We start from the raw sequence: 16,762 nt of genomic DNA on the forward strand, positions 1-16,762 counted from the left end.
GTTTTTAAACTCTCGCTCATAAACTAAGCAGCACTAAAATATGCAATGCAAGCATCACCCAACTTTAAACTTCCTGCGTTTCGGCTTGCGTTTCCACTTTTCATACGTGAAGTAGAATGTTCCGAAAAAAAAAAAAAATTTTTAAGATGCAGACGGAAGGCTACGAATTCGTTTTTACTGTATGAATGACATTTAAACTACTTAAACTTTCGCACGGGGGAGAGAAAGTTACAGTTTTGAATCATATTATTTTCAATTTCATAAGTCGTGGAGAACTTGAACTAACAAAAGAAACCTGCAGAAGAAAACTTGTTGTCAACTTGTTTTGTTTTTACAAATTCACGTTTTAGGGTTGGTAAACTCTTGCAGCTTGTGTGCTTTATAAACGACCGTTATTCTGTTGCATTGGCTGCGTGTTGCGTTGTTGCGTCGTTGCGTTCTTTGCGTAGTTTATAACCCTGGACTTAACCCCTTGGCGAAGCCGCGGCTTCCACCACTGCGACGTTGCTGGGACGCGAGTATGGAAGACCCGTCGTCAGCAGTGTTCGGCGAAGTGGCTGCACTGTCGAGAGGGCTCCCGATGACGTCAGAGCGACTCCCTTCCTCGAGAGGCTACCGTCGTCTTCCCTGCACCCCCTCCACCATCCAGCCACAACGCCTACCTTACTGCAAACCGCACTTTTTTTTTTAATTGTAAACGGCACAGAAACATTCACGTAAAATTACAGATACCTGTACATTTGTTCAGTTACAAAAAAAAACGTCGGTACCTCTACGAAATAGTGTTCGCAGTAATATTAGTTTCGGATTCTTACCGGGGCATTCATGCTTTGTGTTGTGTCCCAGTTACTCTTATAGTTAAAGGTATTGGTAAACCGTTCCCTGAATATCTTTCCAGTATTAGCTTGCGCACATAATTAGCATGATACAAAAAAATAAAGTTAAATTTTTGTGTATTTCGATTATCTTTTCCATGGTTAAAAAAATAACGCTTGAATGAAACATATGCGTCATTGTCGTACTCAGTATTATATTTAAAAAAAAGTATTTCATATATTCAAAAATAACCATAGCTATTTGTTGTACAAATGTACAATATCTTTATTAAAGTATTACAAACTATTTCTTGGCAACTGCTTCACAAAGGAATCTTTTGTAAAAGTACGTAAAATTATTTTTCTGTGAACAATCCAGTAGATCCCGTCGCCTTTAAGTCTAGATCCATAACTGCGCGATAAATATTTTACATTTACATTTTGTTTAGAATTTTTTTATAAGAACAGCAAAATATGCGAAAACCAAATTTTAAAAAATATTTGCGCATTTTAATCTGAGTTTGTTGGACCGTTGAGTGTGTGGTGGAAGAAAGCAAGGGACGGAAGGGAAAATGTAGAGCGAAATGTCTGCTGTGAGTGCGAGTGACATGCTTGTGACAAGTGTGTCTGTTCTCTCAGTCAGAAGACTTTCCCCGCACACAACGAAAATGTGTGCGTGGCGGCAAAGTGCGTTTGAAGTGAAACTTCAGACTTCAATAGTCCACTTTAACAATAACACTTAATACATAAATTAACCAATGAAGGCTCACAATATTGCACAAAAACTTCAACGAAAATTATGCAAAAAAATATTTGAAGTTGTCCAACTTTACTTTTACAGAAGATGCCTTTAGAAACCAGGTGCCAAGACATAGTTAGTAATACTACACGAAATATATTGTAAATTTGTACACCACATGACTATGAATATTTTTGCACATATGAAATATGTTTTTTCGAGATAACTCTGAGTATTTCTTACGAAAATTAGCACATAATTTTATATTTTAATTGGTGTTTTATTAAAGCTTTTTTTTAAACCATGAACAAAATAAACAAATATCCAGCTATTTTATTTTATTTTACCTTGCTTATTAATATGCGTAAGTAATACTGGAAAGTTATTCAGAGGATTGTTTACAAATAACTTTAAACTGTTGGAGGTTACTGGGGCTACGCAAAGCATAAATGCCCGGGTAAGAATCCGAACCCAGTATTACTGGGAACACTATTTTGAAGTTATACAGTTGTTTACATGTAAATGTACAAATTGACAAACATCTTTAATTTTACATTAATATTTATGTTCCATTTACAAAAAAAAATGCTTTGAAGTTTATTTTTGGTTTCCAAACCTCCTCATCCTTTAGTGTCATGAAGAACCCTACTTCTGAGTGTTGACTTTTTCGTTTTTCGTTACTCTCTTCCGATGAGTCATCGCTTCGACTTACCCTATCGGCTGTGAAGAATTAAAAAAAAAAAAGCACAAATATTATTCTGGTTTACAAATGTTCACGGTTCCGTGGATAGAGCCGTGGCCACTTGGATACGTGCACACGTAAATTTCCATGCTTTCGTTGAATTCAGAAGTTTTGATTTCGCATTGTCTTTTCATTCGCGGAAAAACTTTTTTTTAAAAATCTGGGTTTGTAAACCGCGCAAGAACTTAAAAAATAAAGAGTACGGAAAACTCAGTTTTATCTGTTTCAAAGTAGCCATTTACAATCTAAGTAATACGCAAGAAAATCAAAGCAGATTGCGTTTCCATCTTCCTTGTTTGAAGGCCCTCTTTCCTAAAACATTTTCAAGGCATTTACGTAGAAGCAAAGATATTTACGTGAAATAGATAGGTACACAATAAATATTGCTCCTGTTTCAGATCAGTCCTCACAGTCCATCCACCTCTCCCCTCACTCCTCACGCGCAAATACTCCCTTCTATTCTCCTCCTAACTTTTATTTTTACTACCAAATCAGAACCGCCAACCAAATGGGCCCTAAAATCTGACTTTTTATGGCCATTGTTAACTGACGTCTAAAACGGAAGCTACTGTCAAGAGTTCCCTTTAAAAAATTTACTATATTTTTACCTCTTTATTCAATGAGTTCCGAGGCTTTTTTTTATAGAGCTATGAGTGAAAGGGCCGATGATAGGATCACAAAAAAAAAAAAAAAAAAAAAGCCTTTCAGTACTTGCCAGTGATGTGTAACATTTAACCTCGGTAACGGGCAAATTAATGCGTTCTCATTTTGCAAATACACTTGTAATACGAAACTCGGTCCTCGGACACGATGTTTAACGCAGAATTCTTTAAAATAATTATGAGCGCAATAAGTATACAAAAAATGTGTTTTAAACTACATTTCTGGACGTGTTGTTACCCGTAGTTTCCACACCTGCCGCTAAAATTTGCTGCCGGAGCAGCTACGTCGACTATCGAATCATTCGATTTGGGAAATTTGAAACTATATTATAAAATGGCTCCGATAAAAGAAAAAAATACTTGGGAAAAAATACCAAACCCAAATTATGAAACCTAATTCTCGACAAGGAGTTTAAATAAATACTCCCCATCTTGTAAAAATTCACTAAACAGTTATAGCACTCTTGCACATACATACGCTTGTATCGCTATAAAAAATATACAGCTACCTTTATATTTATTTATTTAGCTGCAGTTCGCTACCAGAGATATTGGAAGATTCCAGATGGAGCGTGTGTTAGCGGGAGACAAATAAAAAACAAAAACAAATATCGGACCGTCCTCAAGCAAGAACCAGACTGTGTTTTCCCAATATGGAGGTCGTTATATCTACAACCCAATGCTTTCTTATGGAAGAAAATGAGAAAATTGTTTTTTTTTTTCTCTTTCAATATGGCGTTGACAGTTGTGTTACAATCCGTTTATAATCTGTCTGTATGCTTCCCCCTCCCCTCCCCTCCTCTCGAAATCGTGTTTTTGTTCGAAATTTGACAATTTTCAAAAGTCACTTCCGAAGTAAAACATTATGTTTCTCTACTAACACTAACAATCACCAAAAGTTGTTTGCTAACACTGTTGCCATGACAATAATTGCTTAAGGATGCGCGGACCTTTGGTTCAAGTTACGAGTCAAGTTACGTGCCCCAAACTATAGCTACACAGTCTATCTCAGCGTACGAGGTTGAGCCATATCGAATTGGTAGAAAACGCCCTCGTTTCGCTCTCCATTTCAGCAGGCATCTTCAGGGCTGAGAAATCCACTATGAGCTCTATAAAAATAGGGACTGCAAAAAATTCGCGGGTTCAATGACTTTCAGGAAAGACTCCACGATACTCTGCATACGTAGGTAAACTTCGCCTGTCCATTTGACTGCAGACGTGTAAGGCATCTCAACTGGTTAACTTGTGACTTGGTACTTCTATGATTGAGGTTGTTTAATTGACTCAAGAGTCCTCCAGATTAACAGCGAACCAATAGCAGAAGCAGCACAAAGGTGTAATCATTTGAATTTAAGCATATAACTAGAGACCTGTAAAATTCGCGGATTCATTTCGCGATAGGATAGAGTCCAAATACTTTTGTCATTATTTTGCATCAGTGATTGGGCCACAGTTTATTTGAAGGACTCTGGGCCAATGAAAAATCTTTAACAGAAGAATTATCGATTCCAGTCAACAGGTGTTACGAGTCGGTAACCGATCAGCAGATGTAATTTGCATGAGTGCATAGAGGATCATGGAGTCTATCCTTTAGGGATTTGAAATCGCGAATTTTACAGGTCTCTACATATAACTAAATGAATCCGCGAATTTTTCCTGTCTTTATATATAAACTGCCAGGTGTATCCTTCAAGCGGTCAATCATGAGAGGCCTCTTCCTGTTGGCTTAGGTGTCAGCCAATAAGGGAAGGGCCATTGGATTCTATACCGGCACATCATGTGAAGCCTCTTCTCATTGTGTTTGTTTTCTGCTGGTGTTCCTTTTTTTTTTTTTGTACTATTCCGCGTAAGAGGTACCTGTGATTTTCTTAGCTTTTATGTATACATTGTAAATAGGGCCATGTATTTTTCACGAAAACATTTCCAGACCAGCTGTATGTTAAAACTTTATAGCTTTGTGTGTTTTCCGTGTATGGCTGAGATTATTTCAGGTATGAACATGTCTACTGCCAAAACACCAATCATAGCCACCCTGTGCGGAAGAAAACGTCTAGAATGGCCCGGCCAAATAGGGCAATGCACTGTATTTTGTTTTGTAAATGGAACACCTAAACTTTACGGATATTTGTAATTTTTTTTACATTTTATTGAAAACATCTGTATCACTACAAAATAGTGGGGTTGGATTTTTACACGCACATTTGTGCCTTGTGTTGTTCCAATACCTCCAACAGTTAAAGTTATTTGTAAACCGTTTCCTGAAAGCTTTCCAGTATCAACTACGCAATCAACTACGCACATTAATAAGCACAATAAAAATAACAAAACCCAATTATTGAATATTCTAAGTATTATCTATCCCATGTTTCAGAAAAAAATCTGCTTGAATGAAATATCAGTCAATTCATAAAATTATGGGCCGATTACCGTAAGAAAAAACAAACATAGGAATGTGTTTTACAATTTTACAATATTTTTATTGTAGCCTTACAAACTAATTATTGGCAACTGGTTTCCAAAGGAATTACAGTGGTGGGGAGAGGGGTTAATCGCTAGCGCAGGCACGTCTTGATGTCGCCTTGTGTTTTTTTTAACGTGACAACGTCTAATAAATCGATGAACGCCGGCTGCACGCACGAAAAAGTATCCCGTTACGCACATTGTTTCGTTACGCTGTGTCCCGTTACGCTCCTTTGTACGCTTGCGCCGCATCTATCTCTCTTCCACTCGACTGTTTATAAAGTGAAGTGAAAAGTTAATGTGGTTTTCATTGCTTATTACAACAATAATTTCGGCAATAAAGGTTGATTATTCTTGCATTTAAAAAATCTGATTACTAGTATAATTTCAAGTATTTATTATTTTATTATTAAGATAAAAATGATTCAATTCTATTCATAACAGTATGCAATCGTTTTGTCAATGTTTTGTTATGACGTTGTCACGTTAAACTACCGTCCGTAAACCGACTTTACAGACAACCAATTTTGTTTTGTTTTGCAGGCGGGCGGTGCCTGACGAACGTGAGCCTGGTGATAGTCCCGCCGCAGGTTCAGAGAGGGCAGCACGTGGCGCTGCTGTGCCAGTACGACCTGGAGGGCGCGCCGCTCTACTCGGTCAAGTGGTACCGCGGCCGGCACGAGTTCTACCGCTACTCGCCCAGCGAGCAGCCGCCCACCAAGGTGTTCGCCTTCGCCGGGGTGCACGTCGACGTGAGTTACACAGCCCCAAGCTTTGAATATATATATATACTGTATAGAAGTCGCGAGTGGATAGGATTTACTCTACGTTTTTCAGGAGCGTATGATGAGCAGCTTGGGAACTTCACCGCTGCAGTGCGCTGCCGTAACGCCCTGTATCGTCTTAGTTGTTATTTACACGTTAGAGCGCAGCGCTGTCGCCCGCTGTTCTTCCCCGCACCCCCCACCTATCATTCACTGCAGCTCAAGGTCGTTCAACGGGAGGGGGAAGGGGTGTTTGAAGAGTTCGACACTTGTCCGCTAGGGACCACCACAAGTCGATGCCCTGGAGATGGTGGCGATTGCGGCGGTGAATTAACCAACTACCTCAAAACCGTATTAGAAATTTTAACCTGGGCTGGCGACTTCTATACAGTATATATATTCAAAGCCCCAAGCTCCAGCCAGCCGCGCACGACGACCCAACACGCGCGTTCGTAAAGCGCGCGCAAAGATGGATCCTGGATCCACGTAGAGTCCGCGTCTTGGAAAGTTTTCGGGACACATCTCTTCAGGGGCGTAGGAACCGGGGGGGACAGGGGGGACGTGTCCCCCTGAACTTTTTGGGTGGAAAGGACTGTCCCCCCCAACTTTCTAGACCGTGATATTTTTATTTTATAACATTATTCGGCCCAACTTTATTTGTAATTTCTTCACTCATCAAATTTTATCTTAAGGAAACAATAATAATTTTAACATCGATGTATCCATTGGTTAGATGCAAAAAAACTGCTTAAAAAGCGCTATTTCGCACTTTTAAAATCAAAATTTTCCGGTGGAGGACCCCCGGACCCCCCGTCGAAGTGAGAGAGGAATGGGTTTACATGACATCAAAATCATTATTTGCCCCCCCCCCCCCCCAACTTTATGAACACAGCTACGCCAATGCATCTCTTAAAATATGGCCGACGGGAAACGCGAGCCAAAAACGCAAGATAGTTGGAAGTCGAGCGATGCTTGCTTGCGTCTTTGCGTTCTTGCGTAGTTTCCGAACCAGGCCTCAGGTTTGCACGCTCGTATTGTTTCCTGTCTGCTGATACAGTAAAAAGGTATTCGATCCGGCAGCAATGGAGACTTTGCCGGCAGGTCGCATTGCCGCGCTGGCAGTGTGTGTATATATATATATATATATATATATATATATATATATATATATAGAGAGAGAGAGAGAGAGAGAGAGAGAGAGAGAGAGAGAGAGTTCGCTCAGAGTTTACAGTCGGTTTTCTTATTACTACGGTGTTGCGGGTTGCAATTCAAATTTCACGGGTACTTTTACGTAATGATTTTTATTTTTTTATGTGTAACATCTTATCTTTCGTTTTACGGCATTTGGTAGGAGTAATTTCCTGAATGTAACGGAGTCGTATGGAACGGAAATGTGTAACCACGGTGCTGCCATCAGTGGCAGATGGCGAGAACCAAAGTCAAAAACGAACACTTTATAGTATTAACTGTTTAATGAATTTTAACAAGATGGGCAGTATTTTAATAAAATTCCTTGTCGAAAATCAGATCCAAAGCCGGGACTTAAGTATTTTTGATGTCTTTTTTTTTTTGCTTTTATCGGAGTCGTTTCATTATATAGTTTTAAATTTCGCTCTGAAAATCTAATGATTCGAGTAGCGAATCCTAGAGGCGTGTGCGGAAACTGAGTGTAATTCGCGTTAAGAAATGTGGTTGAAAACACACTTTGCGTTTATTTATGACGTTCAGTGTTATTTTATAGAATCCTATCTTAAATTTCGTGTCCGAGTTTCGTATCATAAGTGCATTTGCAACATAAGAACACACGAATTTGCTTTTTACCGAGGTTACATGTTGCACATCTCTGGCGAACTAAAACTCTCTCCTACATTTTTTTTAATACCAACGCTTATGTTTTTTTCTATACAGAAGCTGTGTATATTTTTTCTGATAACCTCCGTAATCCTGAACGTACAATAACCATCCCGTGGTACTGTGTCATGTTACTAGTCGTATGAAGCATTAGCAGCCAAATATGAACGTGATGGCTCAGTAGTTTTGGGAAAGTATCATAAATATACTATCATAAATTATACAAGCATGTTGAATAAATTACAATTTTTAACAGGACTGCGAATAATACTATGACACAGGCTTACAATGATTTATAGCCATTAAAAATTAAATGATAAATACATACCAATGATAATCAAACTATTATGTACTTATCTCAGGTATCCTTCTGGGTATAACTGGGTAAGTACGAAAATAGAAAATACCTCTATACAATAAATTTCTTAAAATAAATACGTTTTCTGTATTATCAATCTTTCACACACTAATCTTACCTAATAATTCACTTAGTGACAATTTTTTTTTTGCCTTTCTGCACAGAGTAGTAGATTTCAAAGAAATATTTTATATCACAATGAACACAATCTAATACTAATAAGAAGAATATTATAACACATATAAATAGATAATTTTAAAAATAATAACCAAAGACGATAAAAATCTGTAAAGGGCTCACTCGTTTCATACTTTGCCATTTTTAACTAACTAATGGACTTATAAGACAATTTCTGAGTGATCTGTAACTCACTGTATTGACTTTCTTCACATAATTTGGTTAAAAAAAAAATAGGATGATATCGCAAAGCCGTACAAAGGGCAGTAGTTTGACGTGATAAGTAATAAAAATCTTTGTAACAATTTTATTTTATTATTTTCATTCATCGACTTATTTTAATGTGGTGAAGTTAAGGCGCGCCGACTTATCTACATCTCAACCACAAAGATTTTCTAAAATTGAATGTATAGTTATAACACAATAAACATATATAACTAAGCTAACCTAAGTAAGAGACAATAAACAAGAAAATGATAAGCAACATACAAAATAAATAACCACACCGGTAACTCGCAAGTAATAAAACAAGATTCGCGCATATTAAACTACACGATACTAATATCACAATTGATACATAGATAATCGCGACACAAAACCATTACCGCAATACGTAACACTCGTCCTAAGTTTCTTCCAGCAGTTTTATATTCAGATTTATATCGCTGACTTCACTTGCTGGTAGGCACTTCTGACAGGGGCTTGATTTACTGATCCCTTTCCTTTCTACGCAGAGTAACAGCTTTCGCAGGAATATAAAGTGCCTTGAAATACACATAAAAATAGTTGTAAAATTTAGCGACAGGCCCGAGAAGATATAAAAATGTTTTATTATTGTGCCAGAGAAAATTTTTACTGTATAACTCAAGAGATATTTTACAACGGCAGAGTCAGCGTTGAGTTTAATTTTAATCCGTGGGCCAGCAATTCGTTGGAATGATTTAGAAATGTTCCACGTACCTTGACTTGTTGAAATTATTACGACGCTTGGACAAAATCTCCATTATTTGCCACCAGTAGTTTAGGTTGCAAAGTCCAGCCCGTTTCCTAATAGCCAGTTGCGCCAATTTGCTTTTCGATCCACGATATAATGATCACAACCCAAGAATGAACCAGGTATCATTCACCTAAACCTTGCCTTCACATACTGGGAACACATTATCTTCGCTTTCGTGGATCTAGGTTCATATATATTTTCATTCTGCGATAATAGGCGGCAACGTCATCGAATAAATGTTAGGTGCATTGCTATTGGCGGGCTTGAACGACATGAAGTCGCTACAATCGATTGTGGCTCTGCGTTTGTCACAAGATGGCGGCTCATGATGCTTCTGTCTCGTCTGTGCTGATTTTTGATAACGACTAGTATAGTTGTGTTTCCCTTTTTTTAATTTTTTTTTTTAGAAGAGTGAAAATTGTCAAACGCTTGTTTTCCGAAATTTTTTCAGGCATGAAACATCCGGTACAGATTCTTGAAACCACACAACGAACTTGCAATACACTATCTTTATTTCCCTGCCATATAATGTTATGGTTACCGCTTAAAACTCATAATTGCCCTATGCACGACGAGAAGTCTGCGCACCAGTCCATAGCCTTGCGCTTAGAGGCTATAACCGCGCTCGGAGCCTCGCTAACACAGGTACACCCCTAAGCAGTAAGAATCCGCGTGGTGTAAATACGCCCCCTCTGCAGAACATTTCTCTCCTGCATTCAACGTACATTCTGTTCTTTAAATTATTCTTGCGATGGTGAATTTTGATTTAATACAATTTTTTGGACATACGCCATTGCAGCTTTGCACAGATTGTCATGAAAAAAAATCAAGATTGCAAAATAAGAAATAAAAATATAAACATAAACCACCGAGAAGCAGCATAAATCAGCTGATGTAGAACATATGCATCAAATGATGATTCTAACAGATAGGTATTATGAACAACACAACGACGACAGCACAGACTAACACATTCAAACTTTAACAAACAGACAGCAAAAGAATTCCGTGGAAGGAATTCAGTCATGAAAAATTAACAGCACAGACGAACACAGTGAGCTAGCAACTTCAAGACAGTTTGAACGTAGACAAACAGCAAACCAGGATAACGCAGCAAACACACGAACACAACAATGTAAAAATAAAAAACGGTATTAAGGACAACGCAATGACGACAGAACCAACGAAGATAGTAGGTTTCTATGCCAAAACAGTGTGCGTGTGTTTCATTTTTGTTTATTATTTTCAATTCTTGAATTTTTTTTTCACAACATTAGTGCAAAACATCACTGTCCGAAAAACAATTGTATTAAATCACGAATAGTCTGTGCATGTAACGTGTCCCAAATTCGTCAGTTTTCAGTGCAGTAACCGTGGCTCCCATTCCCCAACCGTAAATTTTAAAGCAACAAATTATATTTATTTCCACTTGAGGCTGCTCAAAAACACTGACAGAGAAACAGAAGGATACGAAGACAATTTTGTACTACTTTTTTTTTTTTTTTTTAGAACTATCAAATATGAAATTAGTTACGTGACACAGACTGTACTCCTCCGAAGCACTCCAACGTGGGCTGAACCCCGGGCCTAAGTGCGGATTCATCTCTGATTTGCTTAAGGCTCTAATGGACCACCTCTCCAGTCTGGGAAAGCCAGTGCGGTGGGAGGGGAGGGGAGGGGAAGGAAAGAGCCAAGGGGGTAGAGGGCACTCGATAATGGTGCAAAAGTGAGAAGGCATTTGGGCCGGTAAGGGGGGTCGGAAAAGGATTCGGAAGTGGGTGGTCATGAACTCCGCGCGCAGAAGTTAGGTCTTTGCGTGGACTCGGCTGCGCCTACAAGTTCCGAGACGAGGCGATATAGAAAGAAAGAAACTCCGCGGTGGGTATAGGGAGTTCAGAAAGGTTCTTTGCGGAAAGGAGGGAGGGGGGGGATATAAAGCGGAAGGAAGCGAGCCAAAGTCGCAGTTAACCAGTTAGAAATCCTGGTGGTGTTTTCCCCGAGTTACTAATGGCGGAAGTGTGCTTTGTTTGAAACAAGACTGCTCCAGTAGGCCCACCGATCGTGTGGGGACATTGTGTTCCAACTATTTTTTTATTGGTTAGTATCGCAACACTAAATTATTTTCATATCCGAAAACAATTTTTTTTTGAAAAAATTCCTTCAAAACGTTCTTCGATTGTAAATAAATGAATAAATAAAAAACGCACATCATTAAAATTGTTATTAGAGTGATTCATGCAATAGGGAATACTGATTTAAAATAATGCCAAGAACATACGTTGTAAAACGTTATTTTTACGAAAGGTGTTATTTATAGTTTCCACTGTAGTCGTATAATTCTAGACTGTTAAAGAAAAAGTGTGTATATATAGGCTAAGACAATAACTGGTTAAAGACAAATACTTTAACTTAATTTTTATTAATTTTATATTAACCCTAGTCTATCCATACACTAAAGTAGACAATTTATATGTAAACGATACATGGAGTTAATCTATTTTTTAAAGTGTAGAGCATGGAGTATATTCTAGCCGACATCATAATCAATGGCTATAAAATAAAAATATATATTATATCATAACTAAAAATTAATATTATAACTATAGTTTAATATTTTTACTATATAAATTATCAAAAAAACAATTGTTTCATAATTTAAAAAAATAGATCTTAGGAAATATGTATTTATAAATGTAGTCTCAAAATAAACTGTGCACAAAACGTACAGAACAGGTAACAGCGTAATAAAAAAAAGTCACTCCTGAAAAACACATTTTTTTTACTTATACTCGTTTGCCTAAACTGTCTAGAATAAAGAGGTAGGCCTACCTATTAAAACTTCATTATCTCTGACTCACGATGGTATATTAATGAAAATATATCATTAATATAGGTCTTAATAAATTTTTTTTACTAGGACTATTATCGGCAGTTCCATTTCTTGAAATTGTAGGTTTCGTCTACCAAGCGAACTGAAGAAGATAAACATAGTTTCGATCTATTCGTCGTGTCGTTAATATCAAACAAAATTGACTAGCGGTTGATTTTTGCTGGTTTCGACTTCAGTTTTTTTTCCCCAGCCAGTAAGCCGTGTTTTTTTTTTTCAACCGCAAGGCTTCGATCGAAACTGTTAATTAGATGCCTAATTACGTTGGAACGCGCGTACCCCAGTCGCGCCCGCACACCGCCGAAGTGGGTGAAGGGGGGTGGGGGGATGAAGAGACATGAGAAGGGAGGGGGAGGGTTTATATAAAAAAAATTATATTTCCGGCTAATTGCAGCAGTTTGCACGCAGCTTCGCGCCTCTCTCGCGTTTAGCGCCCGCTTCCCTTAACCGGAGGGTGTGTCACGTGTTCGCCAAAACCATTATGCGGCGATTGTTTCATCCCCCTACCTCCGCTCCCACCCCCATAATCCTGCCCCCTCCCCCTCCCTCGGGTGCAACGAATCGCACGTGCGAAAAATGGGAACCATTTTTTTAAAAAAGTACAATTCCGGGGAAAAAATTTTTTTTTCGGGCCAGTGAAATTTTTACCGAAGCTCGCGGCGTTTGTGTGTGCGGTCGGAGGTCGGACGAAGAATCCACTGCCGTCTACGTAATCCCAGATTGTGCGCTCACACGTCTCGTGATCAGATTTTTTTTTTTTTTCGAGAATTTTATCACTGTATTAGACCCAGCCTAACCTAAGTTATTCAACCGCAATATATACTTACACTACCTACGCGCCAGTGATGTGTAAACATCTAACCTCGGTAAGGGATCGTCCATTAATCACGTGAGGCTCGAAAAGGGGGGGGGGGGGGGGGGTCGGGAAAAATCACGAAATATCACAAGGTGGTAGGGGGGTGTAGAGAGATATCACGTGTATATTTTGACTCGCCGTAGCCAGGCAACAATATCCCCGCCCGCCGCAACATGAACCACCCGGCTCGGCTTGCCAGTCGCTAGTAAGACTGTGATTTTGGCGCCGAATACATGCGTAAATCACATATAAGCCTTTCCTTTATTATTTTTATGCCAGTGAGAATAAACCTGCAACATAAATGTGTGTCTGGACATTTTTATCACTGTGCTTAATTTTCCAGAATTAAATTAGATTATACCTATATTTAAAGATAATATTCCGAAATTTTTAAAAATATTTTGCACCAAAAAATACACGTTATTTATTGGGGGGGGGGGTGTTTGTCTGAAACCTCACCACATATCTCTAGGGGGGAGGGGGGTTAAAAATTTGCTAAAAAAACATCACGTGATTAATGGACGACCCCTAACGAGAAAATGCATGTGTTCTCACATTGAAAATACACTCATAATACGAAACTCGGACACGAAATCTAACGTAGATTTCTTTAAAATAATACTGAGCTATATAAATTTACGGAAATTGTGTTTGCAACTACATTTATCGACGCGTTTCCGCTCTCGGCGCTAGTATTCGCTGTCGGAACAGCTACGTCGGCTGTTGAATCATTTGATTAGCAGATTGAAATTTCGAAACTATATCATGAAACGGCTCCGATAAAAGCGAAAAATACTTGAAAAATTACTAAACACCGTCTTTGGACCTGATTTTTTGACAAGTAATTTATTAAAATACTGCCTATCTTGTTAAAATTCATTAAACAGTTAATACTTAAATGTTTCCCTTTGGCTTTGTAAACTTTGGTTCGCGCCATTTGCCACAGATGGCATGCGACTTCAGTTCCATTCACTAAGTTACTCCAACCTAATACCGTATAATGAGATTAAAGATGTTAGGCTACACATAAAAAAAAATTCTGGAGGTGTGGAAACGCAGATTATTCCGGCGTCTGACTCCGGGTCGTTGAATCTTAGGTTTATATAGGTGTCACCTGGGATGGGTAGTCAAACGCCGTTCACAAACCGTTCAGTATTTATTAAAGGTTTCTGATTGCGAAAAAGCGCCTAAAGAGCCATTTTACTTGCCTATGGTTGTTCCATGTCATGGATTCGTTTTAACTTGTTTTGTTTGGACAGAGAAGGAAAAAAAAGCTGAATTGGGTGAATTCACAGACTTTTTAAGTATGATAAATTTGGTAGCCTACATAGCTATTGTTAGCAGTAAAGGTACGTGCAAAGAGCCCTTGTGTTTAATATTCCACCTTAAACTTTTAATACGCCACTTACGCCCCTTTCACTCGCTCGTATGCACGCGCGAATGCTGTTGACCGCTGGGGTGGTTTGTTTTTTTAACGCAGGTACACCAAAATTACCTGTTTTAATAGTAATCAGAGGCGGTATTCTAAATACAAGGCCTCGATATTATCTTGTAAATAAAACATTCAACATCAAATTACCAGGTTTTGCACCGACTTACTTCTCTGAACAAATCCACACCGAAACAACAAACAGCAGAATGAAACTGTGACAGTGACCTCGGAGGTAGTGACAATGTTGGCATCCCTGCCACACAATACAATGGCATCGGAAAACGCTCAGACGCTGCGCATCGTAACTACCATCGTTCCGGTTTACAAAACGCAGCGTTTTCAAATACGCTCCGCCGCGAATGAAACGGTCTCATCATTTGTACCGATGTAGCTCGAAAACGCGGCGTTCGAGCAAACCGCGCGAATAAAAGGGGTCTTAAGTCCTGTAGAAGAAGCGCGTTCCCAAGCCCGGCGCGTAGAGGCGAAGAAGCATGTAATGCGCGAACCATTATCATCCTTAGAGCCTCCCCCCATTTTCCCCATTCCCTTGGCGTTTCTAAACAATCTCACATGCCATTTCAAAAAAAAATAATTTCTAATTGAGATATTTATGAAGTCATGGTTTTAAAATGAGTCTATGGAAGCAACTTCATATGCGTTACCTTCGTATGGGATAGCAAAACAAAAAAACAAAAAAAAAGGAAAACTTTTAATGGGTGACAGCGAAGCGATGCTTAGTCAAAAAGAAATCTCTCGCTACGAGTATTTCCCTAAAATTTTTACAAATAGCTAATAACACGAATTTCTAATGAGAAAATATGCTACAAAACCCAAAGGCAGTGCTTGAATAGAGGAACATCCGTAAAAAAATTGTACTATGTCAGAGGCCTGCGACATATTTCAGTATGGCCAGCTTAAAGAATATCTCAACTAAGAAATAGTATCAGGTGTACAGTCGTGTATTAGATGCTAATTTTTTTTTTGTTTGCATGTATAATAATTTGTCAGCAGACAGCGTTCAGTATCCACAGTATTCGCAAATAAATATTGAAACATGTTATTTCATTTTTTTTTATTTATATTTTGCTTAGTGATAGTTGTTCTTATATTTTAAGACTTTTATTTTATTGTAAGTACTAATAATTTTACTAACCAGTGTAATAAAACGTTATTTGCGAAATTATTACAAAAACATAGTTTACAATGCGGTTAAAATCAAATCTTAAAAGAACTGTACTTGTATTTCTAAATCTAGACCGTAGACATGTTTTATCAGGATCATTTATTGATTCTTGGACCTTGAAAATTACTGCGACAAGGCATGCAGAAATGAAAAACGGGAAAATCAGCTTATTAATAGACGTGACCTCAACTCAGGAGACAAAATCAATTATTTTATCCTTGTTTAATTTTGATGTTTATGGCATGACTTTTGGCTGCTTTAAAATAGCCAAAATGATAAAAGTGGTGTACGAATTGGTGGAAAAAAAATAATATCCAAACATGCTTTGGTAAAAAGAATACCTAAATTTAAAAACAAACAAAACGATAATATCAGTAATTAATTTGAGGAACTAAACTGAATAGTCAGAATACCAGGCATTTCCAGCGAAGAAGCGAAAATTGCTATGGATAACGAAGAGCGGGAAAATCAAGATAAAACTTTTTTTTTCTTAAAATACTTCCTAATAAACCTCCACGCGTCGCACGTCCGCCCAAATGTGCCTTCGCTGTGCTTTCAACGCAGTTAAATAAATAAATCTGCAGCGCCACATGCCAGATGGAGCGCTTGACATCATATTCGAGATCTCGTAGAAGGTGCGCATACTATAAGGCCTCCGGAACCAACTTCGCTCCTTCTCTACCAACCACAACCACAACCACAACCACTCCACATTCAACATCATCATCCCCCCCCCCTTCTTCAATGAAACTCTACTCTCCTTGTATAAGTTTTAATGGGGGTAATATCCTAAATAATTTGGCCTCTAATATGTCGTGTTCTTGCACATTATTTTAAAT

The 16,762-nt window shown here is 38.3% G+C and overlaps 1 protein-coding gene across 1 annotated transcript in view; it reads left to right on the plus strand.

Annotated features, from left to right (window-relative positions):
- Positions 1-16,762, plus strand: part of LOC134542935 (uncharacterized) — a 335,320-nt gene that overhangs the window by 197,709 nt on the left and 120,849 nt on the right. Inside the window, exon 2 of the mRNA XM_063387545.1 lies at positions 5,962-6,170. Coding sequence (XP_063243615.1) covers positions 5,962-6,170 — 209 coding nt within the window. The remainder of the gene's footprint in view (positions 1-5,961; positions 6,171-16,762) is intronic.

The sequence above is a fragment of the Bacillus rossius genome, assembly GCF_032445375.1.
Source record: "Bacillus rossius redtenbacheri isolate Brsri chromosome 9 unlocalized genomic scaffold, Brsri_v3 Brsri_v3_scf9_2, whole genome shotgun sequence".
NCBI lineage: Eukaryota > Metazoa > Arthropoda > Insecta > Phasmatodea > Bacillidae > Bacillus > Bacillus rossius.